The 18,016-nt window shown below is 41.8% G+C and overlaps 1 protein-coding gene across 3 annotated transcripts in view; it reads right to left on the bottom strand.

Moving 5' to 3' along the window:
• The window catches only part of RSU1 (Ras suppressor protein 1), a 120,395-nt gene that overhangs the window by 93,616 nt on the left and 8,763 nt on the right, over positions 1 to 18,016 (bottom strand). For all 3 annotated transcript variants that reach the window (XR_012763779.1, XM_075419440.1, XM_075419441.1), the window contains exon 3: positions 12,655 to 12,705. Coding sequence is in view for 2 of the 3 variants with exons in the window: in XM_075419440.1 (XP_075275555.1) it covers positions 12,655 to 12,705 (51 nt within the window). In the remaining variant the exon portion in view is untranslated. The remainder of the gene's footprint in view (positions 1 to 12,654; positions 12,706 to 18,016) is intronic.

Genomic DNA, 18,016 nt, shown 5'->3' on the forward strand with positions numbered 1-18,016 from the left:
TATGACACCTAGACACCAAGATAGGAAGAAAATGGCTTCCTGAGACTTGTTCATGAAGATTACACTTGCACTGAAGATCATAGCATCAAAGAGAACCCTAGTTTCAATGGGTTACTACACAGCTGAAGAGTCTCAAATTGTAGCTGCTCATCCCACTTCCAAAAACGGGGCAAAAACTCAACTTCCATGGCTAGTTTATCCAAGGTTTTTAATTTGGCTTGCTTTTGACGGGGCACAGGTGTGAGTAAGTGTCCCTCGAAAAATAGGAGCTGTGTCCTTGCACACTGTCCACTAAGTTTCTGATATATCTGTGCAATTCCCACATAGTGTACTTCATGTTATGAATCACACTTAGGATACTTTATATGGCTATTTTCTTCAAGTCATACTAAAAAGCTGCACAGGTAAGCAGGCTGAGATGAGAAACAGTCTAAAAATTTGACAAAGGATTTGGATGAAATACATTGTGCCTCATCCTGTTAAATGAAAATAAAAAGCCCCAATCCACAATTCTATTTCTTGGTTTGGATGCAGGGGCTGGAGGTACTTTGTGACAAGGCAAAACAGAAGAGTAGGTCAAGACCAGGTTTGCAGTAGGGGAGAGAGGACTTTCTCCTGTAACAGGTTATTTCCCAGCTCAACATTTCAGATTCATTTGTAGTATGAATGCATACTCACTCAGATTCAGGGAAAAACAGAAGACCAAAATTAACTCCTGGACTGGTCTTATAGCTGAACTGCACACGTTCAGTACCTTCAGGTCTAAAGATAAGCAGTGGTCAAGCAAGGTTGACTAGACATATCATGTTCTCTGCTCTGAACCTTACACAACTAAGTGCATCCCAACTACCATACCACCGTTATGTTGCAAAATTCTTCCCAGATACATAGCAGACTGCCAAATACCAAGAAATTCATGTTCTGGCAACACCCAGTTCCACTCGAGTCACCTTCTCATGATGAGCTGTGAGAGTGAACTGTCAGCATCCTGGTTCCAGTCACCCACATATTTACAGTACGATCCACAGTGTCTTAACAACTCTTCAAAGACCATCTGCTGCCCAGTGTCATTAACAACTAAACTCCCCCTCAGCAAATGCTAGTAAAATTTGGCAGCCCAAAGCCTTTGCGTTCTCCTGTGAAGCTTCAATCACATCTTGAAACCCCATTCATATCAAGTCTCACTTTACAAGACCAGGAACGAAGCTTCGTTCCCCTTGTTCAATATTGGAAATTGCATGCAGTGATTCATTATGACAGCTATAGACTTCACCTTGATTTCAAGAGCTTGGCTGAGAGTGAAAGACAGGGTCTACAGGTTGCACACCAAGGAACAGGAGGACTTTGTTCATGCTCCGGGAAATAAGGATTGGCACCTTGTCCTACTTCAAAGCATTTAAAAACAAATATGCTCTTTTTTGCCCTGAAGTTAGTGGCAATTCTTTAGGCACTGAAATACATTCTCATCAGAACTCAACTTTCATTCAAGGCAAGTTATTTCATTTTATTCCTACACAAGCAGCAGCTGTTCAAAAGTTTTGATATGATTTCCAAAACACACATAAGAAGGATTAAATGCTGCTACTCAATGCCTATATAACTCCACACCTAAGTATCCTGGATCTGGACCTTAGTTCTCTCTCCACATCAAGAACAAGAAACCAACACTAGACATTTATCTTTACTAGAGGTCTGATGTTGCCCTCTGTTGGAGAACAGATATTGGGTTAGACAGACCTTTTATGCGAGACAGCTATTATGCAGAGCAACATGCTAAGAACATTTAAATCAGTTAAAGCAGCTTGGACTTAAGTGTCTCAGATGTAACCCTTTCTCATAAGGCAGCAAATCAAGTGGTTCTCATACCACTACCAAAAACTGACATCTAGAGCCAGCTCCTTTTGTATGCCCAACCTCTGACAAAGGAGGAGGAACACACAAAATCGAAGAGGATAAAAGGAGGTGCACTTTTTTTCCCCCCTGCATTTCCACTCTGCCACTCTTTAGTCCTTCATCTAGGTTTCAACACAATTCCTCTTGTGGTGGCAGGGTCCTTCACACAGCTGAAAACGCACAGGCTTCAGAAAGTCTCTACTTCTCCAAATGATCTCCAGGATTATTTCTCTTATAGCTTCTGTGAAGCACTGGAAAACAACCAGAACCCTCACAACTTTAAAACTAAACTAACTCAGGTGTTTGCAAGATTAAGTCTCCATTTGCTTTTCATCTAAAAGATGAAATCTAGCCTTTTTTCGTATTTAGTAGGGACCGACATTAAATCAAACATTGCTGAAGACGCTCTTAATAAGAAGAGGCCCATATCAAAATTTCCTTACGTTTTAGACAAGGAAGCTCAGATGAAAAATGTGACAAGAGTTAATAAACCACCCAACCGGACTAAATTGAATGATTTAGTAAAAATGTAAGTCTCCATAAGAAGAACACATGGCATACAAACAGAGTTGAACAGTTCAGTTCACTTATGCCTTAACACTGAATGTTCAAAATAAACATTGTCCCACTGCTGCTTGGAAAACAGTATCTGTAACATGTCTATTCATAAAACTGTGCACGAGTAAGCTTACAATCTCCTCAATAAATATGTTTCAAACGCTATAGAAAAGCCTCCCATTGAATTCAATTGGTTTTGAATCAGACATCAAGTGAAATAAGAATTTTAATTATTTAGAATACGATTAGTTTCTTTAGCATTCACATCTTTAGAAACTTTAAGCTGCAGAATCCTGTTTTTTCAGAATGTTTCTTTAGTTAATGAAGTAATTTCACAGTACCAAGGAACACGATGTTCAGTAGTACTCCAAACCTTTACAGGTTCTAAGGGAATATTTATCCAGAAGAGCTATTAAAATAGCACTAGTTGGCAGAGAAGAGATTTATAAGACTATGCCAGTTTCTCATTAAACTGTTCCACTTGAAAGCTGGTCAAGAGTCATACAGAGTAAAGAGAACTCAATACAGACCTTTTAGAGTGCTATCAGCCCACTGTAAATCCCAGGTAAGGCTCTCTCACCAACAGCAAGAACGTACTTAAGTCTAAACTAAAACCTGTGGGCTATACAATATAATAAACCCAGTTCTGCAGACTGTTGCTAATCCTGTTAGTGTCAACGGGAACTTTGCATGAGTAAGGATTCCTTGGAGTTAAGGTCATGAAGACATGAAATATTACTCACATTTCAGGGCAGAAGAAGAATTTAGAATACTAAATATATAACGCATTCTGTGCATCCAATATAAATGTACTCGTAGAGCTGGAGTCATGTTTAGATTAATTTGACAAGAGCTCTGTTATACTGAGAGAGAAGCAATCAGCTTCACCAAAATGAAAGAGGAATTAGCAGAGGGAGAACACAACAGTTTTAATTTTAAATATTCATAGGCATGCTGATATCATACTTGGCAGTTAACTGAAAAGAATCCTTATCCCAATTGAAGCATACTGTACTTAATTTACACATTACGTAGTTCAAGTCTCCCCTTTTGCCCTCCCTCCACCCTCTTCCAAAGAGGGATACTAACCTTCCTCACACTGAGAACATTAAAAACAAACTTGTCTCCTTAATCTTCAGCTCCTTCAAGAAACTAGCAGAGTTCTTTTTTGCAATTATCCACAGAAGCTCTGGAGTTATGAAAATGTTCTTATGAACATGTTTAAATTATAGTACAGCTCACTGATGTGCTACCGTGCTAACAAAGCAATTTATCAATAAACAGTTTTAATTTAGAAGCCAGAGTCAAGTAGAAGTGCTGTGAGCACAAGAAAGGCTGAGAAGAGACTAGGAATCAAGTGACATCTAGTGAAGACAAAGGACAAATCTGTTCTTCCCTGAGAAGAAAGCTTAAGAAGCACTTAAGAGTTTGGAGAGAAATACTAGAAACCAGGGGCTGAGGTTAAGACGGGATTACTAGGTTGAAAATAAATCACCTAACAGCAAAGAACTGAAACCACACCAAAACAGCCCACAAAAATCCAATGTTTGTTAGCTTTTTTACAGCAGTAAGAAACAACATTGTTCAAATGAGGATGGGTATAAAAAATGTGGATATAAATATCCCCCTTCATTTCTACACAAAATTCTGAAGAAAACAGAATGTTAGCCAAGCTTTTTGAATTAGTCTGACATGCAAGTACTGTAGTGGACCACAGCATCTTCAGCTTCAACAACTGTTTTGTGAGGAGTGCACAGTTCAGCAACTTACGTCAGGAGAAGAAAAAACCCATGTGGTACACCACGCAAAAAGCTGAAGAATGCAGGCTACATCACCTTGTTACAGGTCAGGTCATCCTTACGTGTCGGTATCTCTACAGCAGGGAATGGTTAAGAACAGTAACTTCTGCAGGACTAAAGAACTTTAGCGGCTAGCGTTAAATTAAGATTTATTATTAGGCTTCCATCAAATGCAATTGCAAATGATCTCACTAAATCTCAGTGAGTCTCCTTCAGGTGTTTAAACTGTTTAAGCATGATCTTTTCAGAGTTTCACACTACTGCACAGCTTTAGCTAAATCAAACCAGCTGACGTTCAGCATGTTCACCTTCGCCTCTCTCAATATTCTCTTTACTTCAGTCTCCTGTTTAACAGGTTTTTTTCAGTTTACTAGAGGGACTAACCAAAGATGCCCTGAACACCAGGTCTTGAACAGATACTAAAGGCTACCCCTCACAGGTCAAGGTGACTTCAGCCTCTTACTCAGGCATACCCATCTACTCCTGCTCAGCGTGGCTTGTTTACAAAGTCCTGCTTTCACTGTGAGAGAATCTAACAAACAGTCCATAATTTCAGCTTGTTTTATTGGACAGTAATGGCAGTTTACACTTTTTACACCACCGAAATATTTTTAAGAACTCCCATAGGACTATTTTTCACTGCTAGTGGGCTCTACTGACTCTTCACCCTATCCAGCATCACAGCCTACTGCGCTGACACTGTTCATTACAGACACCAGTCCATCCTCTAAACACACCCACAGGAGGAGGCTGCAGTAGAAAAGCTCACTGCTCAAAAGCAAAGTCAGCCCATGTACTTACACACGATGTTCCTGCTCCAGCCCTCAGAGCTGGGCATGAATTAAACTCACTCCTAGTTTGGGCTTCCTATACCCAGTACTTAAAGCCACTTCTTTGAGCCTGTATGGTACAGAGTTAGATAGTAAATTCTTTCAGCTATCAGAAAACATTGAGACTTACAGAAAAGGAGTTAATATGTTCAGAGATGTCTTTTAATAAGAGAACAACAGCTTCTGAAGAACTATGTTTAAGACAAGCAGTATGTGTCTAGTGCTGTATTTAGTATGTGCACTTACTTATGATGCAAAACCGACTTTGTGGTCGTATAGCACAAACTGTGACAATTTAATTTATGCATAAACTGGAGTAGTTTCAGCATGCATTCTTTATACCATTATAGCACAAAATTGTCTTATAAATTATTCTGCTTCATTCCCCCAAAGCTTCTTAAAACCAAAATTTATATTATATAAAGCTACACCACTCCACCATCTGCACTGTCTCAGAACCAAAGGTTTGGGTTTTTTTCAGGGAGAAAAAGTTACAAGGTATTTAATGTAAACACTTGTGCAGAAATCAGTTGTCACAAATTTAGTAAGGCATATGTATAGGGATCTCCTTTTCTCCCCTTTTCACATCCTCCTGTGCACTTTATTCATAAAGATATTTCCCTTTAGCGATCCCTACAACAGAAATAGGAAATAAAAACAAATCAAAATATATAACAAAAATGAAAGGCTTACTGTTAATTTAAAGCACCACTCCCAAGCGCAGCTGAGAGGCCACTATCAGGCAAAGTCTTGTGCTTTGGACACAACCTTAGCTGCACTATGTAGATAGCTTACTTGCACCATTTTTGGGTATATCGTGCCAGTACAACAGTGTGGAATGACTTACCAGAATGGAGCAGACACAGAAGCAAAGTAGAGGAGAATACAAGAAGCAACAAAGAGTAAAGAGTATACGGGGTCAGCAAGTTTGCTGTATAAATACCCTGATACCAGGCAAAATGCAAAGTGTCAGACAATACCAGTGGGAAACACCACAACACATTTCAGCAGTCTAGAGAAAACAAAGCAGCTAGACTGGGAAGGAATTCAGGACAGACAGATGCACAGTTGCTAACCGTCTTTGGACTACCTCCAATACATCTAGGTATACACTACAGCCAGGAAGGTGACTTATAAAGGAGACACTAATATAAAAATGACACCAAGGGATTTTAGCAGCATGTTAAATAAGATCAAGGACACGGTCAAGAGGGCTAACAGCAACTAAAGGACAAGCTTCTGTGCTGGTCATGCACAGAGAACAAGACAATTTAGAAGGAGATGGTAGAGCAGAGCAGCAGTAAGTTGCGTGAGCAGGAAAAAAAAAATAAGGAGAAAAGTTTCAAACTGCTTTGCTGGAAGAAGACAAAATGCACAAGGATGATAAAGGCCGACCACATGGCTGTCAAAGGAACATGACCAATGAGACAACTATTCTGACAGGATCAGAAAGTGAACCCAGAAACAAAATTCAGCTGTGGAAATGGGAGCCAGCAGCAAAAAAGTAATGGATCACCTCACAAAAAGGAAGGGACTAAAGTTAAGGATTACACTTGAGAATCAAGGAAGCAGCAGTGGAGAGAGCAGAGGACAGTACAGGACAGCCGCTCAGAGGAAAGGTAGAGGAGGACAGAGAATGCAACATCAGGTGATACAGGGGAGGTTTGAGAAAAAAAAAAATTGTTGTTCCTGATCTCTCATCATTCAGACCTTTGATAATATTGGGTAAGGAATCCGAGTACAAGGGCAAAAATAGTCAGGAGTGAGCTATGAATAGCAGACAACTTTTGAGAACATTTAAAGGCAGCACAAGAATATGGTGAAGCTGGCAAACACAGGATCACCTCTGGTTAAGGGGACCGAGAACAGCAAAAACTAAGCTGCTGCCCACCACTGCCTACCAGGCAGGCTGAACCCACTACTAGGAGTGCCTCTGCCCACAAAAGAAACTGCTAAAGATATTTAAACAGTGACCTCTAATGGACAAATCATACAATACCGGTATTTCCACCGGCAGCAGAAACACTCATGGACTCCAGGTACAACGAGATAATGTCACAAAAGCTAGAATCTCTGAATAGATTGTCCAAATGACTACAACATCAAATAATCATCTCAGGTAGGTAAGTCAAATAACTCTTACAGTAGTTACAAGTCATCAAAAACTTACAGCATATCCCCAATAAGTGAAAATAAAAACATATCAAGTTGGTAGCACAATAGCTGCGCACGTAGTGATGACCAAGACTTGTACCTGCTGTCAGTGCTGAAGCAGCCTTTAGCATCCCAGCCTGCTTCCCAGCCATGTCTTCCCTGCTGTGCCCTCCTGGGCTGGACTATGGCTAACCCGAGATTCCGAAAGCTCTTCAAGCACACTTCCTAGTCACCATGTAGTACAGGGATTTTAATTGCCAAACTTCATTGGCATACTAAGTAAGGATATTACGTGTGGCTATCCTAGGATGTGAAACTTTGTATACGCTTTCAGTAGCTGGAGAATACCTTGAGATAGCCTAGCTACATAAAGTCTAGAAGTTTCAGCACCACTTTATACTTAATGGCAAAATAGTTCACAAAAGCTGCTCTGCAAGAAAAAAAAAAAAAGTCAGGTAAGGCATAAGCCACAACATATATGCTCAAACAGTTTCCTTTAAAAACAAGAGCTTCTCTGTTGTCAGTTCTGCTCCAATTATCTCTCCCTTACAAACATAGCAGCGTACGGGAACCAAAAGGTGAAGTCTAATCTACCTTGCTGACTTCGGTTCCAGCCTGCAAAGGTACTTTTTTCCCAGTCAGAGGCAGCCATTTGGTGTTCTAGTGAAACCAATTTATCAAAAAAGCTAAGCCCTCAAGACAATGTGATACACCTTATTCTCAGCTGGAAAAAAAACCCTCACACTAACTCATCTGTTTCACGCCATCTCCCAGAGCTTCAAAACATTCTGCTTGAAATGACATGGGGCAAGTCCCAGAGCAGAAAAAACAGCCAAGCCTAGCAATATGCCTTTCCTCTCCCTGACTTGGGCTCCCTAGACATCCCAGCATTCTGCAGTTCCCAACCTGTCCCCCAGAACCATTATGAAACCATGAACTCCAGCTGAAGAGGTTTGAACAATGCAGAACAAAGTTTGATTTCAAGAACTTCTATGACAAACTCCTTAACACAAAACTTCAGAAGACTTACGACAGTCTAAAATGCTAGAAACCAAGCACAGTGTAACACGGGACTGGCACGGTCACCCCAGCATCAGCCATGGAGCAGCAGCGTAAGAGGACGCATGCTGGCTGGCCCTGCAAAGCACGCAGACCTACACCAGCACCCCACGCTCACGTTCATGCCGCACAAGGGGGTCCAAAAGAGCAAGTGGCCAAGACTGCTGTGGACTTTGAGAGAAGTTAAGCTCCACTTGAACTTGAGTGAAGCAGTCCTAAGTAGAAGCGCACAAAACAGTACAATGAATACCCATAAAAATTATCACTGTTGCACAGAAGATGGGGAAACAATATTTGTGATCAACCAAAATGATCAAGCATGGTTTCTACAAAAGTGCGTCCTGTGGCTCCAACTCCCTCCATACCCCTCCAGGTCAGCTACCCTAATTCTCTACTACTACCCATGTCCTATTAACAATCGCTCTGAGCAGGAGGTGAATGCCAGCTGTGTGCCCCTCAGCCACCATCAGATGACAGGGAACAAAGACAACTTGGTCACATCTACCCAAATTAATCCACCACATTGAATGGCAGATCTCTACTATTCAATCACTCATTTCCACAAATTTGAGGAACATTTGCCAGGACTTCTACTCCATTTATTCTGGTGTTAGCCAATAGGTTCAAAAGACACTTGGGTCAGGATCAGACAACATATGCAGGCTAATAGTGTAAGCATGACCACCTTTAACTTTGCTTCTCATTAAATCACCAAATGATGGAACAAAAAACTCCCCATACAATATATGGAGGCACTGACCCGTGTGTCTACATTAAGTTAAGAAAAACCAGAAATGCTCACTTTCTCCCTCTGCTTTCAAGTGGACTGTCACAGCAGACCCCAAAGCGGAATCATCCCAGGTTTGTCATTTACACAGCAACCGGGCTGAACAAGACTGCAGAATCGCAGCTATTCAGCTTCCCCTAGAGTTTTGCTTCTGATTTTGAAGCACCAAAAGTTCTCACCAAGCAGCAAAGAACAGACTCAACTGTTTCAGCAGTTACCTGGAGCAGAAGCAGTCAGTTCAAGACTCCTCCATTAGCACAGCACCATACAGCTGAAAAAAATCCACCCTAACATTCTCCAGAAAAAAAATCAATGTGGATTTGAGTACTTTGATAATGAGTGATTTCCAGACACGTAAATGCACAAGCACCAGCAGTATGAATGGCATACAAGAAATATTAACAAAAAACATGCCACAAAAATATTCTAGGCAGTATGATGGAATTAACAGTGTGGTCCTCATACTTGCTAATGAAACTTTACTTACTTTTAATAGAGTTTGCTGGCAAAAATATGAACTATGGTTACATAAAAATATGCATATCCAGTTTCTACATGTATTAATTCTTCCAGATAGACATATTTACTCTAAACAGCAGAAAAAAACCAAGCAGAACACTCATTTAAATGGCAGAAAACTAGTAGAAAGATGCTAATATGACCTTAGTGTAGCATGTCAAGTGTCACTGCCACCAGCTTCCTAGTCATTTTAAGAACAATCTGCTAAGACAATTAATTACATAGCTTAAAAGATTAGGTCAACAGTGTCACATACGAGAACATGAACTTGAAATTTAGCCTTTTTAAAATGTGTGCTGTCTATTTAAATGTCTACATCAATTGGCGAAAGAATAGTAAGTCTAAGACTTGAAGAGTTACTTCTCAGGAGAAGCAGAGGTTTTACCTTCCATAAAAGAAACTTAAATACAGCAATTAGAAAGGCTGACAGAATCCCTTGGCCGAGAGAACAGATAGACTTGCAGCCTGCTGATCTAAGGGCTACTTTAGAAAAAGGCTGTGATTAAAAGTTGACATTTAATATAACACTATTTTAGAGTAGTGGCAATTCTTAAAGTGGTATTTTGAAAACTAAAACTGCTTTAAACAAACAGTGCAGTCTGGATTCTTCTTGAATAGTTAAACATCCTTCTTGGAAACCTCTTATTACCATAACTTTTTTCTCCCCCAGTCAGGTCTACAAATAAAACTCATAGCTAGGACATAGGTTGGTTGCTTAGCTTCTAGTTCTGGCACTCGTGCCCAAGCACGTCACCCTCCCCCGGCTCAGTTCTCAGACAGCGAAGTTCACCATGGTTCAAGTCTCCTTGCAGGAGTTTCAGCCTGTCTTCTCTTCCTCAGAGCAAGGTAGGCATCTGCTGCCAGCCCAGCCAATTGTGCATTCAGCTGAACTCACCCTTTAGCTACATTTAAGATTTGTAAGATATCCCATGGAGGAGATTATTAAGTCCTTGGAAGTCTGTTAGCTCTCAAAAGTTGTAGGATTTTTACAAATTCCAGAGAAACAATTGTCAAATTTACCAAGAGTAATGCTTACAACCCGTTTCATCCTTGTGCCAGATAAGCAACCATTCAGACAGAAAACACCAGAGCAAGTAATTGACGCCAGAGAGAAGTTCTGCCTGGCAGCACCAGGTACACAACTTTGCATGAGCCATCTGGCCTTGTCACCCAGGCAGCAGATAGCAGTTCACCCTGCACACCTCTATCTCAACATGTCCGCAGCCCTCCGAAAGCTGCAGAGAAAGCTGAAGTGGTTGGATACAATTAACTGCCTAGCTTTAAGCAGCTCAAGTTCAGGGCCAGCTGTCTCCTTGCAGTGACCCGAGGGAACAAAAAAAAGCCACCAGCTGAGTGGCCCTGTGGCCACTGACTCCATCAATGGCTGGTAACAGATGCCAGAGAGTAGTATGCCCAAAGCAAGTTTACCATAATGCTTTGCCCAAACATTCCCCCAGCTTCCAGCTATTAGGAACTTCATGACTTTCTCAACTAGAGGCAGAGCTGTGTGCCTAACAGCAATGCTTAATTTTCCCTTCCTGAATTTACCCAGGAATTTACCCATCGATCATCATTTCCATGTCAGATGGCTGGAAGTTGCTCATTATATTTATAAATAGAGATTTCTGTGAAAACTACCATAAAGACAAAAACAACTAGCAAGATGCCAGTCTAGGGGAAACTTTACAATCAGAAGCAGGGCCTGGAATAACTAATTTGTACTTCTCACAGCCACTCACATAGTGCCTATACTTTTACCTATTTCCTGCTACTACTTCAAATCCTTTAAGCTATGCATTAGTACCCAATAAACTGCAACCAGAGAAGCAGTCTTTATGTAGTAGAATCTAAGAATATTTTCATTTATTCCTCATGCTTAACCCCCTGCAAATGCTCAAAGCCTTATAGCGAGATTTTTGAATCAATACGTATGTTTTAAGTAGCACATAATATCTTACAGCTCATGCAGTAAATAGTTTAGAATTCAATATGTTTTTGTTGTTTTTTAACCCTAATCTCAATCTGTAAAGCTTTTCTTGGGTGTAGCCTGGTACATGCTACAGCACCTGCATAGTCACCTCCCCAGCACCCTGCCTCTTTGGTGGATCCATTCCCCTCCCCATTCCACACGCTCTTAAAAAACTCAGTTCCAAAAGGGAAAGACTGTTTGAGACAGAAATCCACTGGCACATGCAGAGAGCAGAAAGCAGACAAGGACAAGCACAACATCAACAAAACCAACACTTCTCTTGTCTTCAGAAGATGCACAGTAACAGGAATCAGACGAAATTCACAGCTTTTAATTCCACAACAAGAAGCAAGAGTGTTTGCACAAGACACTGATGGGTAAACCTGATGCATTCTCCTATAAATAAGTAAATTCTTTTGCCTTGCAAAAGCCAGTGTGATATCTGCCTCCACTACATTAAGTCTCATGTTTATGCTGTTCTCATGACACGCTATTCACCAACACATCACTTGAGGGTTTCTTTACTGTGGGAAGTAGGATCCACAAGGTAGTCAGTGAAGTTGGTGTGTTCAGTACAAGCAAGAGACAACTTACACTCAAAAGATTTTTTTCTGACAGAATTAGGCTGCTTGACTTTCATGCTTGAAGCTCACATTCAGTTGGCCTTGCTCACATATCTTTTGTTATAGATACAATGCAGTCGCTTGCTTTAGTCAAATTAGTTATCCATCTACTAAAATGAAAACCATATAATTTCTCATACAGTAAAAAAAAAAAAAATATCAAAAGTCCTCACCTAAATATAAGGACTTCAGAGCTGTGGTAGGGAATGGGTTTTTGGCTGAATTGGTAGCAAGACTGAGAATTACAGATCTTCCGGTACATGGCAGATTTGTATTGAATTTGGAAAGGCAAGATTCTAATTCACATCCTCAATATCTTTATTTTTAATAAAGTGCTTCACTGAGAAGCACTCTTAACAGTGACACTGTGCTCTACTAAAAAAATAAAATTAAACTAGCAGTGTCAGGTTTTCAATATTGCTCAACTGCCTGTAACGAAGTCTGAAAACATGAGTATACTTACTTGTAAGCTTGTTGTGACTCAGAACCAGCTGTGTGATATGAGACAACGTAACTGCAAATGAAGAGAGAAAGAAGTTAGTTTACAGAGGTGGCAACTGAGAGCTTGCAGCTATTCCAGCTAAAAAAGAGGCTAGTTCTTCCCTCTGCTCCAGCACCTCCAGACTCATATGCACTGTCACAACACACAAGGCAAGCTCACGACTCCAGGACATATCCGGTCACTCCTCTGCCCCTTTACCTCATATTTTGGCTCCTGAATCAAACACAACCCGAGCAGCAAATGCTGGTGCCCCCCAGCAAAGGCACAGTTCTTGGCACACAGAAACACCTAATTTCCACCCTTTGAATCCTCCCCAAGGAAGACCCGATAGCTGCTCTAACACTTCTCCCAACAGGAACACATACCACATGAGCAATTATATTTCCACGCATTCCCTGTTCATTACCTTCAAGTCACTGCTAGATTTAAGTCCTAAGTACCAACAGCTGCATTTACAGCCTGGCACCCATAAAGCACAGTAGCAGACTGGCATAATTTTTGAGTGGCAAAGGGACAACACATAATATTTACTCAAATTAATTGAATAATCTGATTGATACAAGCCCCTCAGATTCCACCTTATTGAGCAAATGAGTACGCGGCATGAGGCAGCTACAGAGACCAGCACTCGCCCTATGCTTCATCATTCTTTACATTTCTTCTTGCCTACTTCCACCCTCCACAGCACTACCGCTTTCCCTAGAAGGTCCATAGCCTACAACTGACATTACCTGATCAGAAAAATATCCTAAAATAGTCAGAGGAGAAACTCACACCTTGAAGTAGTTCCCAAACATCTTATTCCTCCCTGTAAAAGGTTCACTATACTTTACTGAACTAGGAACACTGAGAGATTTTCCTCCCCTACACTTTTTTCCTAACTTCTAGTGTAGCTTCTTCAAAACAGCTCTAGAAATTACACCTGGCTGCCCCTCCTAGGCAGCTGGAAAACTTTCCTGCCTGGAGGACAGCTGAAAGCAGTTATGTCTCTCATCCCTCAGGCACCAAACATCACTAACGTTAGCCCAGAGATAGCCACGGGGTTCTTGCTGCCTTAGAGAATGAAGATGACCTGGGGAGCATGTCTGAAAACTGGCCATCCTACTCAATACTTACTAAACTGCAAGCTGGAGGAAACAGCTTGGAGAGCTTTTACTTATTGATACAGCAACCTGTTTCAGCTAACCCCTGAAAGCTCCTACCTTACCAGAGGCAAATATAACCTGTTAGCAGAATGAAAGCAGTCACTCAAAGGCAGAAACAGATTGCAGAGTTCAGTGTTAAGAAAACAAAAGTGTCACCACAATTCCCTGTGCAATTGCACGTTATGGAGGAAGGAAAGGCAAGGAGGAGAACGGAAGAAACAACGCACCCACCCTAAATCTCTCCTAAATCATGGGCACTCTAAGTACAGCCTGCACCAGCCCGTAAAGCAGAACAGCAGGACGGAAAACAGAGCCCATAGAAAGCCTGCAAGTGCACTGTATAAAAACCAGCACTAAAGGGCAGACAAGTGCAGCAGCCTCCACAACAGGCTCTAAACTAAAAGCCACATCAGCAACTGAACCATAAGCAACCACTTGCACCAGCAATTACTTACACATAAAGCTAAATATATGAACTCAATTTACACAAAGTAATTGAGAGAAAGTGCTGGGGATAAGTTACAAGCTTCTGAACAAATGCCCAAGTATTTCTTCCTCTTAGTTTAGATGTTTTAGTAGCTGTGACAATCACGGAAAGTCAACATTTTACGGTCCCTTGACTAGCAGGAGCCCAGCCAGCAGCAGGGCAGCCCATCTGTCGGCAGCCTGAGATGAAAAGTGCTCTAATCTGACATCACCAGCTCTATGACAACCTAATCTAGAACATAGCCAGATCCAAACTGACATCACCAATGCCAGGAAAAACACATCTTTTCCTGCATCTAACTTAAGAAAACAGGTCATTCTAGAGCTCTGAGGCTTTGCCTTGACTCACCGGCATCAACAAGACATCTGCCTTGCTCCACTGTACTTAAAGAGAGTCAGTAATTTGTGACCATGCAGTGGAGTTACCTACTCTGCCCTAGCCCCTTTCCCCACCCTACAAGGAGAGCAATGGCTATCTTCTGCAGCACAACTTAAACAGCTTGTGTGCCTACCCACACCCTCCTGTCCAAGAGGCCCTCTCTGTCCCCATCAGCCAACATGCGAAAGGTCCGATTAGTCAGGTAAGCTCTTCCCCAAGCCTCAGACGTTCAAATCGATCTTAGGTGACCACAAAGTCAGGAAAAGGCACCCAACACATACCAAAGACTTCCACCAGCTTTGTACCCTCAGGCCCTCCCACACTGGCCGTGGTGAGAACTAGCTACTTTGATACTGCACAAAGTTGCTCCCACCTCACTTTAAGACAGGCTTTCAAAGTAGAGAAGTTGAACTGAAGCGGCAGAACAAGACCAACTAACCGTACCTCACCTCCACACTACGAAGCTGGCCCCTCAGCACGAGCATGGCGGCCAGCTGGGCTCCCCACAGCCAGGCTCCCAACATGGCTGCCGCCGGGCAGAGGGTGCGTCGCCCACACTGAACTGCAGCTGCAGGGAACGCAGCGCTGAATCGGGCAGCCAGGCACAGAGTGAGTTTTAAGAACATTTGCGCTATTTCTTTTATCCTTTGATTTATTACAGCAGAACAGAGACTGAAGCTGTTGCCACACTTCTGTGGCCCTGACCAGTTCATTCCAGTTTTGCACAGACCTTTGCCAGTTTCAGGACAGAATCCAAAATTCATATAATCTGTTCTTTACTTTGTTGGAGTCCATAATGAACTCCACCACATTAAAACCAGAAATCCCCAATACATGCCTTTAAATAAGACTCGAGAAAATACACGAGGAAAGGCTCAAATTTAGTTCATATATCCATCAATACAACAGGCCTCTCAACTCTTTTCTGCCTGTGAACCACCTCTTCTATGAAGAGGATATGACTCCTGCGAATGATTATTTGTTAACACTAAGGTTAGACATGTCCAAGGTTATCAAAATAAAATAAACTCGAGGCAGTGGTAAGGAAGCAGTCTTGAGCTGCCTCCCCCATGCCCCACCAAGTGAAACACCCATTTAAAGCATACAAATCAGAATGACAACTCAAATAGACTAAACGAAGTGTTTAGGATATTCAGTTTCTGTGCTCAAGATGTAATTCAATATTTGAAAGAAAAAGCATATCAAATAATATCCATAACTCCTGCAAGAAGCCAGTTTATGAGGAGACACCACTTACATACAACTTATTTGCACCACAGAAGTATAAAGTCACTGAACTGCACCAAGTGCTAGACAGCAGCACACATGCAAGTACCTGCTCTGGATCACCTACGAACGGAACTAAGAAACAAAAGAGTAAGAAAAGGGAAGTGTTTTACTAACAGAGAACGGAAACAGACCTTGATCTAATCCATGTGTATGCATATGGTGAACCTTGCCTGCCCCGATTTCATCACTTCTATACATCGGAAGTGAGGACGCTTACTCAGATGCATTTAAGCTTTGGGGCTGCAGACTCAAGTCTTCCAAACATCAAATTCCTGCTGAATTTTTGTCTTAAGAAGTTCTGTGCATATTTAGTTTTTAAAGGTAAGCCTGCTAACTAAACCATCGAGCCATGTGTACTGCTGGCCTTTAACAACACCAGCTTACAAGCATTATTCTCACTACTCCCTCTCCGTATTTGTCACATCGCTGTCTTCTTCAACTAAGTCTATTTTCAGAAGGGTTTCTTCTCACATATCTATACAGAACAGAACTAAGTCCCAACATCAAAAATTCCAAGGCCAAAACCCCTAGACCAAAGCCATTTCAATCTGGACCTCACTGTCCAAATTCGACTGAAGCCCAGACACCTTGTCTGAAACTCCCCTATCTCAGTCCATCCTGATGCGTGACAAAATCTCACTGCATCTTCAGCCCGCAAAGCAGGCTGACATCCCCCAAAGGAACAAACAAGATGACATTCCAACACTATTCTGAAGAGAGCATAGGTTTGGGCATCTGTGCTCTGGACTACTTCCAGCAGCACTGCAGCCATATCTAGACAACAAGATTTTCATTGAAAGGTCCAAAGCTAGTACCAGTTCGGAGACAGATGTGCAAGCATTTTAAGAAAGGGAGCCTAGATAAAAAGTGGCATTTGGTTACTCCTTACAAGGAAAGGAATTTGCTCCTTTTACATGTAACTGACCTGTATGAAACAACCAGCCTCTGGAAATATCAAGTTTTTCAGTACGTTGCCACTTGCCAGCTCCTGTGAAAAGGACTATGCCGTGGGAACAGCTGACTCTGGTTTTCCTCATCCTACACACAAAGTTAATTCTACATGACAGCTACACTATCAGCTCTTCTGACAAAGGCATCTGTCTTAAGCAACTACTTGACATCTCCGAGTAACGTCTAGAAGGCTGAAGTGGGCCTGGTGGGGTCACTGTGCTTTGGACATACGCACTCAGGTAGGCGCAGTCCTACTAGCAGGACTCGCTGAGGACCACTCCGACCACTCGCCCCAATATGCGAAGGGCACCGTGGTCCCTACAGGGGAATTGCTGTAACCTCCCTCCGATGCCACCGGAGGCGCTCCTGGACACTAAGCAGCAGTTTCTTGAGGACTGCAGACCTTGATGCCTTGCTAAGATTACAGTAATTACCGTACAGGCGATAAGGTATTTTGGTTTCAAGAATGCACCAGATACCCACACAGAAGTTTGAGGGTCAGGATACTACCGTTTGTCAGAGCAATTTACTTGCATAGTAATTACAAATTCTCATTATGGTCCCAGTCCCACTACTGCTTCAAAACAGTGTTGGTCAAGGGAAGAATACTTAAGCTCTTCCCTTTTGGCCCTAGTACCAAGCCTTTCCATTCGCTGCTGTCATGCATGAAAGTTAGCTTTATGTAAAATATTTGGACAACAAGACTTGACTTATTTTTTTAAAAAAGGAAAAAAAATACAAACAAAAAACCCAGGAAGACTCCAGAGACCTTGCTGAACCAAGATAAGACACTGTCTGTCCCACTGGAGGAAGTTAATGCAGGCCGAGCATTATAGTATCGTACAAACTGACAAGTAGCCTGCCCCTCCATCTTCTTTGCTTTGGCTATTTTAGGAGCAGACAATTCTATCAACACTAACTTTCTGATAAAAAATTCTAGGCATGTTAATTCCTACCACACAAGCATGTACTTTACGTAAAATACAACTAGCTTACAGATGGAATGATAACAAGAGCAAATTAACACTTACCAAGTAGGATTTCATCCAATATTCCTTCACTGACAACAAGA

This window comes from Opisthocomus hoazin, chromosome 4 (assembly GCF_030867145.1).
Source record: "Opisthocomus hoazin isolate bOpiHoa1 chromosome 4, bOpiHoa1.hap1, whole genome shotgun sequence".
In the NCBI taxonomy this organism is placed as follows: domain Eukaryota; kingdom Metazoa; phylum Chordata; class Aves; order Opisthocomiformes; family Opisthocomidae; genus Opisthocomus; species Opisthocomus hoazin.